This window comes from Dromiciops gliroides, chromosome 4 (assembly GCF_019393635.1).
Source record: "Dromiciops gliroides isolate mDroGli1 chromosome 4, mDroGli1.pri, whole genome shotgun sequence".
In the NCBI taxonomy this organism is placed as follows: Eukaryota; Metazoa; Chordata; class Mammalia; order Microbiotheria; family Microbiotheriidae; genus Dromiciops; species Dromiciops gliroides.
Window position 1 is genome coordinate 369188044 of NC_057864.1, and position 14320 is coordinate 369202363.

A 14320-nucleotide genomic window follows, 5' to 3' on the forward strand; every position below is an offset into this window, starting at 1 on the left:
CAAACGTCATTTCCTGACGCCAAGGAAAAGCCACAATGCCTCTGAGGCATTTTCCTCATGGTGGAGCTCTCCACAGCAAGTCTCCAGTAGGTGGCGTCATTCCAATCATTACAAAATTTAATAATCTGCTCTTAGCCAGTATGCCCCTGATACTAGTGATCCCAGAACAAGTAAAACAGACAGAGCTATATGTCGACTGCAAAGTACTATGACTGGAGACCATGAGCAGAGGGCTTCCCTGAGAAAGCCCCATTATGATCAGGAAAGCTCAAAGGTGGGGGTTTTGAAAGTGCAGCAGGCAACAAAGAGAATGGAACTGTAACACTTGGATCTGGACACTAGGCCTCTGGGCAATGGGTTCCGTATCTGTCTCAGGATATAAGACAGGGTCCTAAAGATTCAGCACTCTGAACCTCAAAGGTGCATAGGGACTAATTCCAAAGGTTAAGGTTTAGCTCAAGTAACCCTAGGTGAGACCAAGCAGGGCTCATCATCTCACTCAAAAGTGTAGTATGGGGCAGAAACTAGTGGTTGGACAAAGCTTCCATTCAGGAACTAAAGCTGGAGAAATTTTTAAAAATCAAAGAAAACACTAACCAACATGAAAAATTATTGTAGATCTAGAACCCAGAAACAAAACTGGGTTCAGATCCTGGCTCTCTGCTTATTTTGTGACTTCAGTTCCTTATATGTTAATTTTAGTGGGTTGAATGGAATGACTTTTTCCAGCTCTAAATATATTTTTTTATATCATCCAATGCTTCAAACACCTCTACATGCAGTTTTCCCATTCTCACTTTTAGAATCATACTTCTATAAAAGGGACTTCAAATAACAAGCTAAATCCTCTTTATTTTACAGATCAAGAAACTTTCTCCTTTTATTCCTTCTTGTCCTTTCTCAGGTTCTCCATGTTCCCCTAGTATCTTTGGAAAAGAAGTAATCTGACTGAATTATATGCCAGAACTGTCAATACACAGTGGGTGCTAAATGTAACTTTTAGATCAATAGGCAACTGGTAAAACATCACTTAATAATGATAAACCTGGTAGTTCAAGACAAAACAGCTTTTAACCCCCAAGATGCAGTTACATACATAGTGGAAGACTCTCAACATTTTGAATGAGAATGGATGTGAAAGCACTGAAAAAAAAAAAAAAAAGCACCTCACTCTGGGGACAGTAATCTTTTTTTTAAATAATGTTTTTTTTTCAATCTTAATAGTATTTTTTTCCAGTTTCACGTAAAGATAGTTTGGAACAGTCACTTTTATAAGACTTTAAGTTCCAAATTTTTCTCCCTCCCTCCCCAAGATGGTGTGAGGGCCAAAATGTAACATAAGGGGCATTAATCGGGTGACTCACCAAAATATTGGGGTCCCGGAAATATGAGGGACCTTTAGGTTCACCCTCCCTTCTGAACTGCCCTTTTAGATATTTCTTCCAAGCCAATAAGAAAGGAGCCTTACAAGTTTAATTCACAAAAGGATCAGATTTTATTACTTGGGAATTAATTAAACAACAAAGGTGAAATTAATAAAAATCAAAGATAAGGAAATAAGAAAAAAAACTTAGCCTATGCAATCCCCAGATTGTTTCCAATTAAGCTAATTCAAAGGAATTTAGGGTTTTCTGTGTTCACTCACCAAAACCTGGAAAGTCTACAGTTGCTAGAGCCCCTCATGGAGAGTTCAATCTTCCTCCCCCCTGGAGAGTTCTTCAGGGTGGGTCAGCTGTGGCCCCTCCCAAATGAGTCAGCTAAAACCACATTCTAATAATTTTTACCACAATGGCAAGCAAACTGATATAGGTTATATATGTGCAATCACATTAAACATATTTCCACATTAGCCAGGTTGTAAAAGAAAAATGTGATATTCATCTTGATTACTATTATTATAACTCTTTCTTTAAATAATGTGATTATTTGTGTATGAATCAAAGTCTATGCATCTGTCCTTGTTAGGAGTAGCCCCCTAGAATAGGGGCCTTTTCTCTCCTAGTATTTATATTTATATTGTTCTATTTTCTTTTCTACTTTATTATTTGGGGTTAACATTGATTTTTCCATAGTAAAGTTCCAAGTGTTACCATCGGAGAGGTCAGTTTTCATGCATCCCCTAGTTCCTTTCCTCCCTCCAACACTATGCCACTGAATGGTGTGTAATTTCTGAGGAAAAGATATTAGGTTGGGATTTTCACTTAGATGATGCCTTTTCAATTTTCTTTTAGAAAAACTGGATAAAACTTTACACTTTATAATGTTTACCAGACTACATCCAGGAAACAGGAAATTTTGCAACAGTTCTAGTTTTTTCGTGCGGGCTTGTGATTAAATCACCCTCCCTTTCCCTTTTTGGCCAAAATGAATTTTAGCATTTGGGGGAGAGAGAGGTACTTTGTTTATTTATTTAACTGAGTTAAGAAAAAAATTGAAGCTATAGGAGAGGAAGGGGGGGCATTGACATTTACTGCCAAGAAGACAATGTAAACTCCCCAGGAAGATTAGGAGGAAGAAGTTAAGTCAGATGTGGGCAGAATGACATTCTGTGGAGCACAAATATTTATTAAATACCTACTATGTGCCAGGTGCTTTACAAATATTATTTCATTATGTTATGGGGAAATCAGAGGAGGTTTGGGAAGGGGTTTGGGGTAGGGGTTCTTAGGAAGTCCTCTTTAAAGAATTACACCCTCTTGCATACAAATCCAATTAGAATAAAATAATAGTTTATTTAGGGGCTAGGGAAAGGAAAAAAAGAGAAATTCTTGGACTTCTCATTGGGATACGGCATGACCCAGAGTTGTGGCTGAGATACCTATCTCCTAGAGCAGGAGACAGGCAGATACTTTTATAGAGGACAGATGAGGGTAATTCCCTTATTGGGGGAGGACCATCCCCCACTGGTGGTGGCTGGGGGAAGTTGGATGAGGGGCGGCTCCGGATCTCTCAAGCCTCTCTCTCCCCCTCAAGCCACAAAGGCAACAGCCACACCTAATCTTATCTCCACTAGGGGTGGGGGAGACTGATTAGGTATGTCAGTCCTTTGGTTTAGTTTTTTAAGGAGAAGGTTCTTTTATTCTCTGGGGTACATTAGGTACATAACAATTTGATCCTCTTAACAACCCTGGCAGAGTAATAATAATAAAAAATAATAGCTAACAGTTATGTAACACTTCATGCCAGAAATTGTGCTAAGAGCTTTACAATAATTACCTCATTTGATCCTCACAAGGGGGGGGGGGCTTTGCTGTGATTATCCCCATTTTACAGATGATGAAACTGAGGAAAGCGAGGTTAAGTGACTTGCCCAAAGTAACACAGTGTCTGGGGCCACGTTAGAACTGAGGTCCTTCTGACCCCTGGCCCAGCGCCCCGTCCACTATGAGTTGCAAAGATCTCTCTGGCAAGGCACAACAAACGGGACCACACATATCACATCTCAGGAGAGGGTCACGAATCCCTGGGACTCCTACAAAACACACACAATTAGGCATGCAGACAACCCACGTGCAGATCAGGACACCCACGCACACCTTCTCCCGGACTCCATCTCCAGGCCCTATCCTCAGCCTGGAGAACAGGAGTGGACTGTCCATCCCCGTGCCTGCCGGTCGCTTCGCGCCAAATGCTTCCCGAAGATCGCCGGAAACAGAAATCTCAGGGACCGGCAGTGCTATAGCCACCTCTTCCCGAGGACGCTAATGAGCATGCGCCTGAAGGGGTCCTGAGCCCTTTAAATTCTTTCGGGCGGGGAGGTAGGCCCTCTTTCCCTGTCGCCGCTGAATCGAGCGGGAGGCGGAGGCTCCCGGGGTGAGTGTTGGTGGCGGGTGCGCGCTTTTAGGAAGTGGAATTCGTATCTCTTCTACAAAGGGCATTGCGGACTCCTGTGGTGGGAACGAGTTGCCATGGAGCTTTCCCTTGACCTGTATATATATATTTTTGTTTCAGTGTTTTCAAGATTTAGCTTCACCCGTGAACCGCTGCCATGGCCGAGGAAGGGTAAGTGTGGGGCTTGGGAGGGGGGGAGGGGTGAACTAAGTTAGGCTCTCGTGAAGTGTACAGTCTTAACCGGCCCCGGCCGGTCAGCTGTGGCCACGTGCACACCTCGGCCTGGGGGTTTGGCGTCTTTCCTTGCTCAGCCTTCCCGTCTAGGTTACCCCGTATGTGGGGAAAGCGGAGCAGCTTGCTGCCCTCTTCCAAGTTGGGGCGCTTGCAGACCTAAACTTTTCCCCCACGTGGCTGGCAACTTCGGGTGGAATCAGGAAGGATGTATAGGCCTGCCTAGTAAAGCGAGCAGTGTTTCAATTATATCCCTTAATCTATTACAGCATTGCTGCTGGAGGTGTAATGGACGTTAACACCGCTCTACAAGAAGTGCTGAAGACCGCACTCATCCACGATGGCCTAGCTCGTGGAATTCGTGAAGCCGCCAAAGCCTTGGACAAGTAGGTCTTGCGATATTAGTTTTTTTCTTAAGACGTTAATTTTCAATGGTGTGCCCTCTAGAAATCAAGTATGTTAGATTTGGTAACTAGGACGAGATTTCCAGGTCCCACTTAATTGTAAAGAGACAATATATTGCTGTTTCCAAGTGGAAGAAAATAAAACTTACTGCTTCTAGGTTTTGGGAATTAACAAAAGACAAATTAATCGCAAGTAAATTATATTCTACAGAAAAGTAACTTATGTGCTTTGTTTAGAAACTTACTGCTGTGCTCCATAGACATTTTTTGTGGGGCAGTACGAGGGTTAAGTGACTTGACTAAAGTCCGTGAGTGATGATGCGTTAAGTGTCTGAGGCCGGATTTGAACCCAGCTGGTTCTGAATCCGGGGCCTGTGTTTTATCTACTACGCCATCTAGCTGCCCCCATGCTCCATATACTTTTTTTTTTTTTTTGCGGGGCAATTGGGGTTAAGTGACTTGCCCAGGGTCACACAGCTAGTAAGTGTAAAGTGTCTGAGGCCGGATTTGAACTCAGGTACTCCTGAATCCAGGGCCGGTGCTTTAACCACTGCGCCATCTAGCTGCCCCGCTCCATATACTTTTGAGGCACATATTTTCCAACTATAAAAGAATGGGTCCTTAAATGATTCAGAATTTTGTAATTTAGTAACAACACATAAGAATCAACTTTACATGTGAATAAGGTGACATTCTTTGGAATATAACACCATACAATTTGACTGGTTTATATTTACTTTTTGTAAAACTAGGAATGAAAATTAGGTCCAGTAACTACTGCTTGTGCCTTTAAAATCTACAGTGTTTGAATGATGACTTGATTGTCGGATACCCCTTCACTCCATTTATGAGTGATAAAAAATGGTCTGACAAACCTGTAGTGAGTGCAGTTCTGTATTGTAACTGGGGAAAAATAGGTTCTTAATTTTTGTGTGTGTAATGACCCATTGACAGATTGCTAAAACCTATGTGCTCTACTTTCTCAGATTGTATATACATAAAGTAACATTGGAAATGAAATGAGTTAGATTGAAATAGTTTCAAAAAGTTGATGGAGCACGATTTGAGAACCTCCCAAACTAGATATATAACAACATAAAAGTGCTGTGTTTTTGCATTCTGGTCTGGAACCCAATTTTGTACTTCAGGACAAAGTAAACCAAAATAATTGGCAACTTTGATAGAACTGACTAATCAAATATTCCTCATTTGGACAAGCCATTGATTTAAATATACTCTTAATGGGACTAGTTGAAAGTTTCTTTTTTCCTAGACTAGTTACCTTGGCAAAGTAATTGCATGTGTTAAATACTACCTAATTTGATTGAAAATTGTACATTTTGAAAGCTTCCTAACTCAGATGAATTTCAAGTCAGTTCAATTCACTTTGGTATAGACTGGGCAGTTCAATCCAATGGAAACATCGACTGGATGTACGTCAGCAGTGCCTGTCATGAGTCCCTTTCAACCTTAGCACCTTGGGAATGCTGCTGCACAATTTTAAAATGGATTCTAATTCGATGTCTGATCCAGCAACAGGTAACAGCCCTCTATATCTAGTGGTTGATCTAGTGTTAATTGCCATCTCCAAGTCACATAAAAGCTGAGAGACAGGCTAAAGTTCTAAGAGTGCATGTATGTTTTTTTGATTGCCCATAAGCTTTTACAGCTCTTTGGTCAGAAAAAGCACATTGGAACACCAAATTCTAGACTTAGACCACTATTTCGGGTTGATCTGTTTTAGGACTGGATGAACCTGGTGCCTATTATTCTGCTGGGTATTTTATGGTAGTATCATGCTGTTCATTGCCAATGTAGCCAGTGCAAAAAGGAAAAAAAAAATCTTTCAACATTAAACTGTACTGTGTGTGTAAGCATGACAGTTTTGTATGCGATGGTTTCTTATATTCTAATAAGAATTTTTGTGTGCCTTTTAGACGCCAAGCCCATCTTTGTGTTCTTGCTTCCAACTGTGATGAACCTATGTATGTAAAATTGGTTGAAGCCCTGTGTGCTGAGCACCAAATTAACTTGATTAAGGTGAGATTTAATAGCTAATTTATATTAACTAAGTACCCACGTAAACTAGGATTTTGTGCATAAATGAAATAGATTGCTGTTGTTAGCAACTTAGGGAGATTATAATATTTAACTTAGTTTGCTACTATTATGTATTTAGTTAATAAATAGTAATCTAAAAACTTGTACTTTTACTTTTCTGGACTTTTGGTTTAGATCTTTGCAAGTCAGTTGTAATACAGGATTGTATTTTATTTATATTCTTGTATTTGCTGTAGTTAGATGGTGAAACTAATTATAAGGGGACAAGAGAAAGGTAAAGGTGTGTTAGACTTAGTGGGATCTGTTTCGAAACACTGCTGTACATGATGACAACTTGGCTCCCTCTACTGATAATGTTGAAGAGAACAGCCATGTCACCCAATATATCTGAGTGTGCAGCACCTGCCTTTTTGATTGCTGTTGTGCCACCATAGTACGATGTTCAGCGTGTATCTTTTTCTTAACAGGTTGATGACAACAAGAAGCTGGGTGAGTGGGTAGGCCTCTGTAAAATTGACAGAGAGGGGAAGCCCCGCAAAGTGGTTGGCTGCAGTTGCGTTGTTGTTAAAGTAAGTTGATGTTGTTTTTTTTAGAAATTAGAGAACTTTGTGTAATGACCTTCATCAAATCAGTCTGTAGCTTTAGAACACTGAGGTTAATAAAAATTACATGCCTCATGTTAAGAGGGAAAATTTTAAGTGTTAGGAATGGAATAAAGCAATCAGGGATTGAGAAAACAATTTTGAAAATATGGTTAGAACGCCTATATTTGAAAAGAAAGTTTCATTGTGATTTTAGAGTGTTAGAAAAAATAAGATTAAAAAAATTCCTGCAAGCCAGTACAATTACATCTGGATTACCTGAATGTGTCTTTCAGAAGTAAAATGCTGGCAATAGTACAGCCATGGTACGAGCCTCAATGACTAAGGTCCTTGAGGTCCCTGAGAATGGCTACATTTTATCATTCTGTAATTAGTTTTGGATATTTTCTTAGAATTTGAAAAAGGTGCCTTTTCTTAGTAATTAATGCTTGCTTAGTAAACTTAGTATTTAGTGATTGAGTTTAGTGTTGTGAAATGTAAATTCAAAAGTGCTTTTCATACATTTAAAAGTGCTCCTTGATTTCTTTTAGGACTATGGCAAGGAATCTCAGGCCAAAGATGTCATCGAAGAATATTTTAAATGCAAGAAATGAGTAAATAAAAGCCTTGGTCTGATTTGATTTGTATTAGCTGTTATTTTGCATAATGCTTACTTGATTTTTGCCTAAAAGTACTTCCTATATAGGGAGAATTCTTTAGCATGAAATAACTCCTCAGGAAAAGAACTTTGCTTTCCAATTTTTTACTACAAAAAAACTGGTGTAAATAAGGTAGCTTAACCTTCTCCCCTCCCCCCCCCCCCCCCGTCTCTGGGTTATGTTTAATACTACTTGGCTAAAGGGTACATAAGTTCAGTAACCTTTTGGGCATAGTTCATGTTTTTTAGAATGCTATTCGAAGTTAGAGCTCCACCAAGCAAGTCATTGTTTTTCTGTAGCCCCTCTATCATTTGTTATCTCAACTTTGTAGGGCATAATTATTGATACGGGGGTGGAATCGCTTCAATTTATATTTAGTGATTTGGAGTATTTCCTGTTATCCTGGATTGTTTCCTTTGTAAACTGCTTGTAAATGTCCTTTTGACCATTTATCAATTGAGGAATTGCTATTTTCAGTCCATGCCTGGAATATACTCCCTTTTCATCTCCGCCCCTAGAATCCCTAGTTTTATAGGACCATCTACTAGGGTTCGTCTCTTGTTCCCGTAAGATGATAAAACTAACTGTCCATCAAACCTGTCACAGTCTAAAAGTCTCAAGAATCAGAAATGAGTGTTACCAGGAGGGTAAAGGAGAGAAATAATGTGAACAGGTGGAGACATACCAATAGGAACTTTAAAGAAGTAAAAGATGTCATCAGGGAAAGATGAGGAAAAGGCAGTAAGCTTTATTATGTGCTAGATGCTGGGAACAAGTCTAGAACATAAAGGTGTTCAGGATTGTTTGGGAGGTTAGAGTATGTTTTGAAAATGGCTGGAAAGGTGAAAGCTGTTTGACTTCGTTTTATTTTGTTTCATTAAATTTTTAGTCCCCTAAACATTTTAGGTTCTCCATTCCCATAGTAATAAGAATACTAGCTAGTATTTACATAGCACAAGATTTTTTTTTTGGTAGCTCAGTGAGGGTTAAGTGACATAGTCTCACAGCTATTGTCAAGTGTCTTGAGACCGGATTTGAACTCATGTCTTCCTGAATCCAGAGCCAGTGACTTATTCACTGTGCCACCAAGCTGCCCCTTATAGCATAAGATTTTCAAAGTGCTTTACAAATATTACCTCCTTGATCCCCATAATCTTGGGAGATAGGTGCTATTTTCCGTACTTTAGAGATCTACAGGCAGACAGAAATTAAGTGACTTAATCAGGCTCACACAAATGTCTGAGGGGCAATTTGAACTTTGGTTTTCTGCCTTCAGGTTCAGTGCTCTATGGGCTCATCTCCAGGAGGAACAAGGCTCACAGTTCTCATAATGAATGGGTGAGGGGGCAGCTAGATAGCACAGTGGTTAAAGCACCAGCCCTGGATTCAGGAGTTCAAATCTGACCTCAGACACTTAACCTGGGCAAGTCCTCATTGCCTGAAAAAAATGAATGGGTGAAACAAGACCAGTTGTCTTCAGGTACTGGGTTAATTAGTGGACACGAAGAATGGTAGACAGTCCTTGATCTCAAGGAGCTCTAACTGGAGAGACAAAATGTATGTACTATGTCCAAGATAAATTGGAAATTGATAAAGGTTTCCTGTAGAGGATGTGGGGTTTTAGCTGTGTCTTGAGAGCAGGGAAACGTGAGATGGCAATAGGAAGGAATGTTCTAAGCATGAATTTCTGCCAGCCAGCAAAAACATGGGAGTTAGTCTTATTTGAGGAATAGGAAGGAGACCAGTGTCCCTAGATCTGAGTATTGGAGGGAGGGGGAGGGAACCAGTCACATGTAAGAAAACTGGAAAGTATGTATATGTGGGTGAGGGACAGGATTTTATATTTGCACTTGAAGTGTGACATTGAACCATTAGAATTTATTGAGTAAAGGAAGATCACTAGCCATTGAGTATAGAATGGGACTGGGGAGAAAATGGGAGGTAGGCTATTGCATTAGTCCAGTTGTGAGGTGATAAGGCCTTAACACCAGGCTGGTGGCATTGTTAGGTGAGAAGGGAATGCATTAGATAGAGGGAAGAAAGGATGACATTTAAGCCTAGGTGTTTGGGAGAATGTTGGTTTCTTCAAGATTAATAGAGAAGTTTGGAAGGTAGAAGGGTTTGGGATAGAAAAATGAGTTTAATTTTTGGCAGAGAAGGTGGAAGGATGGATACTACCAACCAATTTTACGGCCTTAGCCTCTCCTTTCTTTTTGAGTTTGTCATTGGAGGGAATATGGTTAAATCCCAGCTGTTGCTGATTGAGCCCTTAGGGAAATAGGAGTCCCTTTGGGGAAGAAGACTGGCCCTCACAAGAGGAGGTACCCAAAGGGATGGACTACCTCTATTTAGATTAGGACCCAGCATCCTGTTCTTGGCAATGTCAGTTCCAGATTCTACCCAAAGATACAAGAGGCTCTCCCAGTCTGCCCAAATTTCTCCCCCTTTTGTAAACAAAACACCAAGCTCAAAAAAGTTAAATGCTCCACTGAAAAAATCTTCCTGGTAGATGAAGGCTGTTTTTCCTTGTGCCTTTATGCTCAGTTGGTATTTACTGTGTAAGACCCAACACTAACATGTTGTGGAGCAGACTGGGACATCTAAGTCAAAGCTTGGTCCCTTTTAATTATCTTGTTTAAATTCTGGTAGTCTACATACATCCTTTCCAGTCTTTCTCACTGTGGATGAAAGATTCATGCAGTTTTGGGGTCTTCCATCAAATGATCCAAAAGAGTTTGGCAGTGAAGGTGGAGAGAGATTAAAAGGAACTGGGCAGTAGAAGTCAAGTAGAGTCAAGGAAAGGTGTGCATTCCAGGCATGGTGAACCATATACAAAACAGGCAGGAGATGGTATATTGTACATGGGGGATGCCTATAGGTCAGCTTGACTGGAACAGTGCATGTGATCTGAGTGGAAAGGCAGACAGGGGGCCAGATTACACAGGGTTTTTTGTTTTGTTTTTTTAGTGAGGCAATTGGGATAAGTGACTTGCCCAGGGTCACACAGCTAGTATTAAGTGTCTGAGGCCGTATTAGGGTCCTCCTGAATCCAGGGCCCGTGCTCTAACCACTGCGCCACCTAGCTACCCCTTACACAGGGTTTTAAATACAAAACTCGAGTATTTCATATTTTGATCTAGAGGCAGTAGAGACAGATTTTTTGAGTAGGGTGTGACATCGATTTTAGTAATATCAATTTGGCATATATTTAGAAATCCAAGTATTGAGGTCCTGCTGTGTGGCAGGATCTGTGCCTGGGTATGAGGGTAGAAAGAAAAGAAATCCTGTCCTTAGGGATCTTACATTCCATTGGGAAAATCCATGTATACTCATATAAATATATATAGATAAAAAATACAGGGTTTCCCTAGTCACTGGGCAGCTTTAACCTATTAAAGCTTAATTAAGGCTTAAGATTAAGCTGTTAAAGCTTAAAACGACACTAAGACTTTTGGGACACTGCATATTTAGACTTTGCAATGTGGCGTTTGTGCCCTCTCTGGGCCAAGAAGACCCTGGGACTCTTCCTTTCCGGGTTCTAGGGTTCGCTGGTCTCTTCTCTGCCATTGCTTTATGTCTTGAGTTCTGTTCCCCCTTGTTTTTAGGAGCTCAGTGTAGCGCTACCACCCCAGTTTCATTTAAACACTTAACATTATGGAACTTTGACAAAGGCTTTAGCAAGAACAAATGTACAAATGTTTCCCCCAACACTTTAGAGTCATAATACCCCTTAGGACCACCTTGTTGTGGGTGGGAAGTGGGCATTAGGCTTGAAATTGACCTCAGTTCTTACAAAGCATTGGTCTCCCAAGTTCATGTATAAGGTGCCACTGTTTCAGGCCTCTGCTTGGCTGGAGTCCTAAAGGTTACTCTGTTGATTCTGTTCTGGCTGCAACAACACCTGGCCTAGATTCCTAGACTTCTGTGACTTGTTTTCCCAGCCTTTGAACTCCCAAGGTTGGAGTCTCTCTTCTCTGCCTAGAACAGAAAAGAAAGAACAATATAAAAGCCAAGGAGGTCCCGTTTGTGTGGGTTTTCGTTTTTTTTTTTTTTTTTTTTTTTTTAATGGTGGGGGAATCATGGCCTTGATGAAGGGCAGCCCATAGTCTCACTTCATGCTGTGAGGGAAATGGAATCAGCTATTCCCCCAGAGGAGAAAACAGCCAAAAGCCCTTTTGAAGCCAGTTTCATTTCCTGAAAAGCCTCCTTCCAACCCTGTGGTAGGCCAACTAGAATCAGTTACAGAATATCCATGCTTGTACTTCTGTTACACATCACCAAAGTTCTAAGTATCCAAATTTGTTGCCTTGCTGAAATCCAAATAAAAAGTATGTCTGACATTTCCCTGGTCTATCTACTACTCTACTGGAGGGTCAGTCATAATGGGTAGAATACTAAACCTTAGAGTCAAAGACCAAAGTTCAAATTCAGATATAATAGCTGTACAATGATAAATGTGACCAAGGCTCAGACAACTCTTGAAGACCATAAGCTTTTTTGGGGGGGATGGGGGGAGTTGGCAATTGGGGTAAGTGACTTGCCCTGGGTCACACAGCTAATAAGTGTCTGAGGCCAGATTTGAGCTCAGGTCCTCCTGACTCCAGGGCTAGTGGTCCATTCACTTTGCCACCTTGCTGCACCTGACCATGTTTTAAAGTCTTAACAGCGGCCCCTGTTCATGGAGGGAGACAAAATTCTGAAAATCAACACTAATCATTCTGATAAATATTTCATTCAGGAGTCTAGAAAGGAGGTGAGACTAGTATAACTTTAAAAGTTAATTTTTCTCAATTATATGTAAAAGCAATTTTTAACATTTTAAAGTTTTCATTTATAGAATAAAGAGCATTCCCATAACATAGTACAATGAAAAATGATTGTACATTAAGCAGCAAATCTATGTACAATTTGGTAATCCTTTATACAACAAAATTATAAAATTTTTTTTCTTCCTATCCTAGCGATGGTTGCAGATAGTAATCTTCATATGTCCTTTATAATTTGGGTATTTATGATAGACAAAATGACTTATTTGTTCAAAGTTTTTTTTTTTTTCCTGCAGGGCAATGAGGGTTAAGTGACTTGCCCAGGGTCACACAGCTAGTAAGTGTCAAGTGTCTTGAGGTCAAATTTGAACTCAGGTCCTCTTGAATCCAGGGCTGGTGCTTTATCTACTGCACCACCTAGCTGCCCCCAAAGTTGTTCTTAAAACAAGATTGCTGTTACTGTATACATTTTAACATTTTAGAATAATTTTTGAATTCCAGATTCCCTCTCCAGCTTAAGAAGGCAAGCACTTTGAGGTAGATTATACATGTGCAGTCATGCAAAACCTTCCCATATTAGCCATAACATGACTATTTTTAATGAACTTGTGTTAGTCTTTCATAATCATTGCTTTCTTTTCTAAGTGATTACAGAATGTCCTCAACCATGTGCTCTACAATTTTCCTAGGGATTGAAATCGAGTATATTGACCTACAGGTTTCAGAATTGACCTTGTCTTGTTGCTAATTAGATATTTCATATTTCACCTATAGTGAACACAATCTGTGCCAATTGTGATCCAAGTGTGATCTTCCTTCACTCGTCTGCAAGGCTCCTCTCTCTGATGCTGACTCTCCTTCTGCCAGCCCACTCATGGTGCTGCTGGTGCCTCAACTGCAAAAGACCACTTTGATGCTACTAAAGCCACCACTTTTGGGCCTGGGAGGACCTCGTGACCTGAAATTTACAAGGTTGCTGATCATAACCTAGTTGGAAAAAAAAACAACAATTAAACAAAACATAAGAAATGAGAGGCTGCCCCATTGCAGGTATAAATTTGCCTAGGAAGGAAACTGGGACCAGGTGGTGATGAGGCTTGTTTCAGTTCCCTCCCTCTGCTCTCCCCTTTCCTAAACAAAAGATCCAACTCATCCTCAGTCTTTGAAACTAGAAAGATAGAAGAGCTCTGAGAGTCAGGTCACCCCTTCAGTAAACAGAGTTTCTAGCTTAGCAGCCCATTGAGAGATTTCAGTATCACACACTGCAAATACCTGACAATATGACCAACAGGCAGCTATCAGAGGACATCTGTGCATCTTCTGAAAGGGGAGAAGTCCATTTATTGGCTAGAATGCTGACAGAATGCTTTAAGGGGTCACCACTAAGGGGGTGGCTCCAAGAAGCTGTAGCATGCGCAGTGGTTATACCTGGGTAAAACTATTTGATCAGACAGGCTAAACCAGATAGAGGGTAATCAGTAGGCCTCAAACCCATCAATGAGCTATGGGGCTATTTACCCCAAACATGTGAAGACTTTTTTGGCAGAATGGGCAGAGGAGAACAAATTGTTCCACTGAAGCAGGCACGGTGGAATGCTTAGAACTTGGTCAGACATTGAAGATGTCAAGGTAATTCACTGTATTCCAGGCCACCACCAGTCATTTTGACTTTTGTCTTGCCACTGGACTTTAATAACTCTGGAAATGAGAGTAAGGCTGATGACTGCAATTCTACCTTGCTTAAATCCAATTCAAGCAAAATTTTAAGACATCACTATGTTACCAGT

General features: G+C 40.6%; 2 protein-coding genes and 3 non-coding genes across 8 annotated transcripts in view; 4 read left to right on the plus strand and 1 right to left on the minus strand.

The window, feature by feature from the left end:
* Positions 1 to 3635, minus strand: part of SLC18B1 (solute carrier family 18 member B1) — a 45794-nt gene extending 42159 nt beyond the window's left edge. The window contains exon 1 of one of the 4 annotated variants that reach the window (XM_043963842.1): positions 3537 to 3635. Coding sequence is in view for 1 of the 4 variants with exons in the window: in XM_043963845.1 (XP_043819780.1) it covers positions 3537 to 3599 (63 nt within the window). In the remaining 3 variants the exon portion in view is untranslated. The other 3 variants (XM_043963845.1, XM_043963844.1, XM_043963843.1) reach the window with 3 other exon arrangements.
* A 72-nt stretch (positions 3636 to 3707) lies between these two features.
* Positions 3708 to 7749, plus strand: RPS12 (ribosomal protein S12). The gene is made up of 6 exons (XM_043963846.1): positions 3708 to 3813; positions 3952 to 4002; positions 4332 to 4448; positions 6404 to 6506; positions 6995 to 7096; positions 7660 to 7749. The coding sequence occupies exons 2-6, from the start codon at positions 3989 to 3991 to the stop codon at positions 7720 to 7722; spliced, it is 399 nt and encodes a 132-aa protein (XP_043819781.1). The 5' UTR covers positions 3708 to 3813; positions 3952 to 3988; the 3' UTR covers positions 7723 to 7749.
* Positions 5270 to 5341, plus strand: LOC122727083. The gene has a single exon (XR_006353040.1). It is a non-coding gene; the product is annotated as a small nucleolar RNA SNORD101 (small nucleolar RNA).
* On the plus strand, positions 6844 to 6927 carry LOC122727151. Its single transcript, XR_006353100.1, has one exon. It is a non-coding gene; the product is annotated as a small nucleolar RNA SNORD100 (small nucleolar RNA).
* On the plus strand, positions 7361 to 7486 carry LOC122727131. Its single transcript, XR_006353083.1, has one exon. It is a non-coding gene; the product is annotated as a small nucleolar RNA SNORA33 (small nucleolar RNA).
* Positions 7750 to 14320: the final 6571 nt, after the last annotated feature.

Bases quoted from the DNA above. Each gene is read 5' to 3' on its own strand.
- RPS12 (XM_043963846.1), top strand. The intron at 4,449-6,403 runs GTAGGTCTTGCG...TGTGCCTTTTAG, and splicing joins GCCGCCAAAGCCTTGGACAA to ACGCCAAGCCCATCTTTGTG. The intron at 6,507-6,994 runs GTGAGATTTAAT...TTTTCTTAACAG, and splicing joins ACCAAATTAACTTGATTAAG to GTTGATGACAACAAGAAGCT.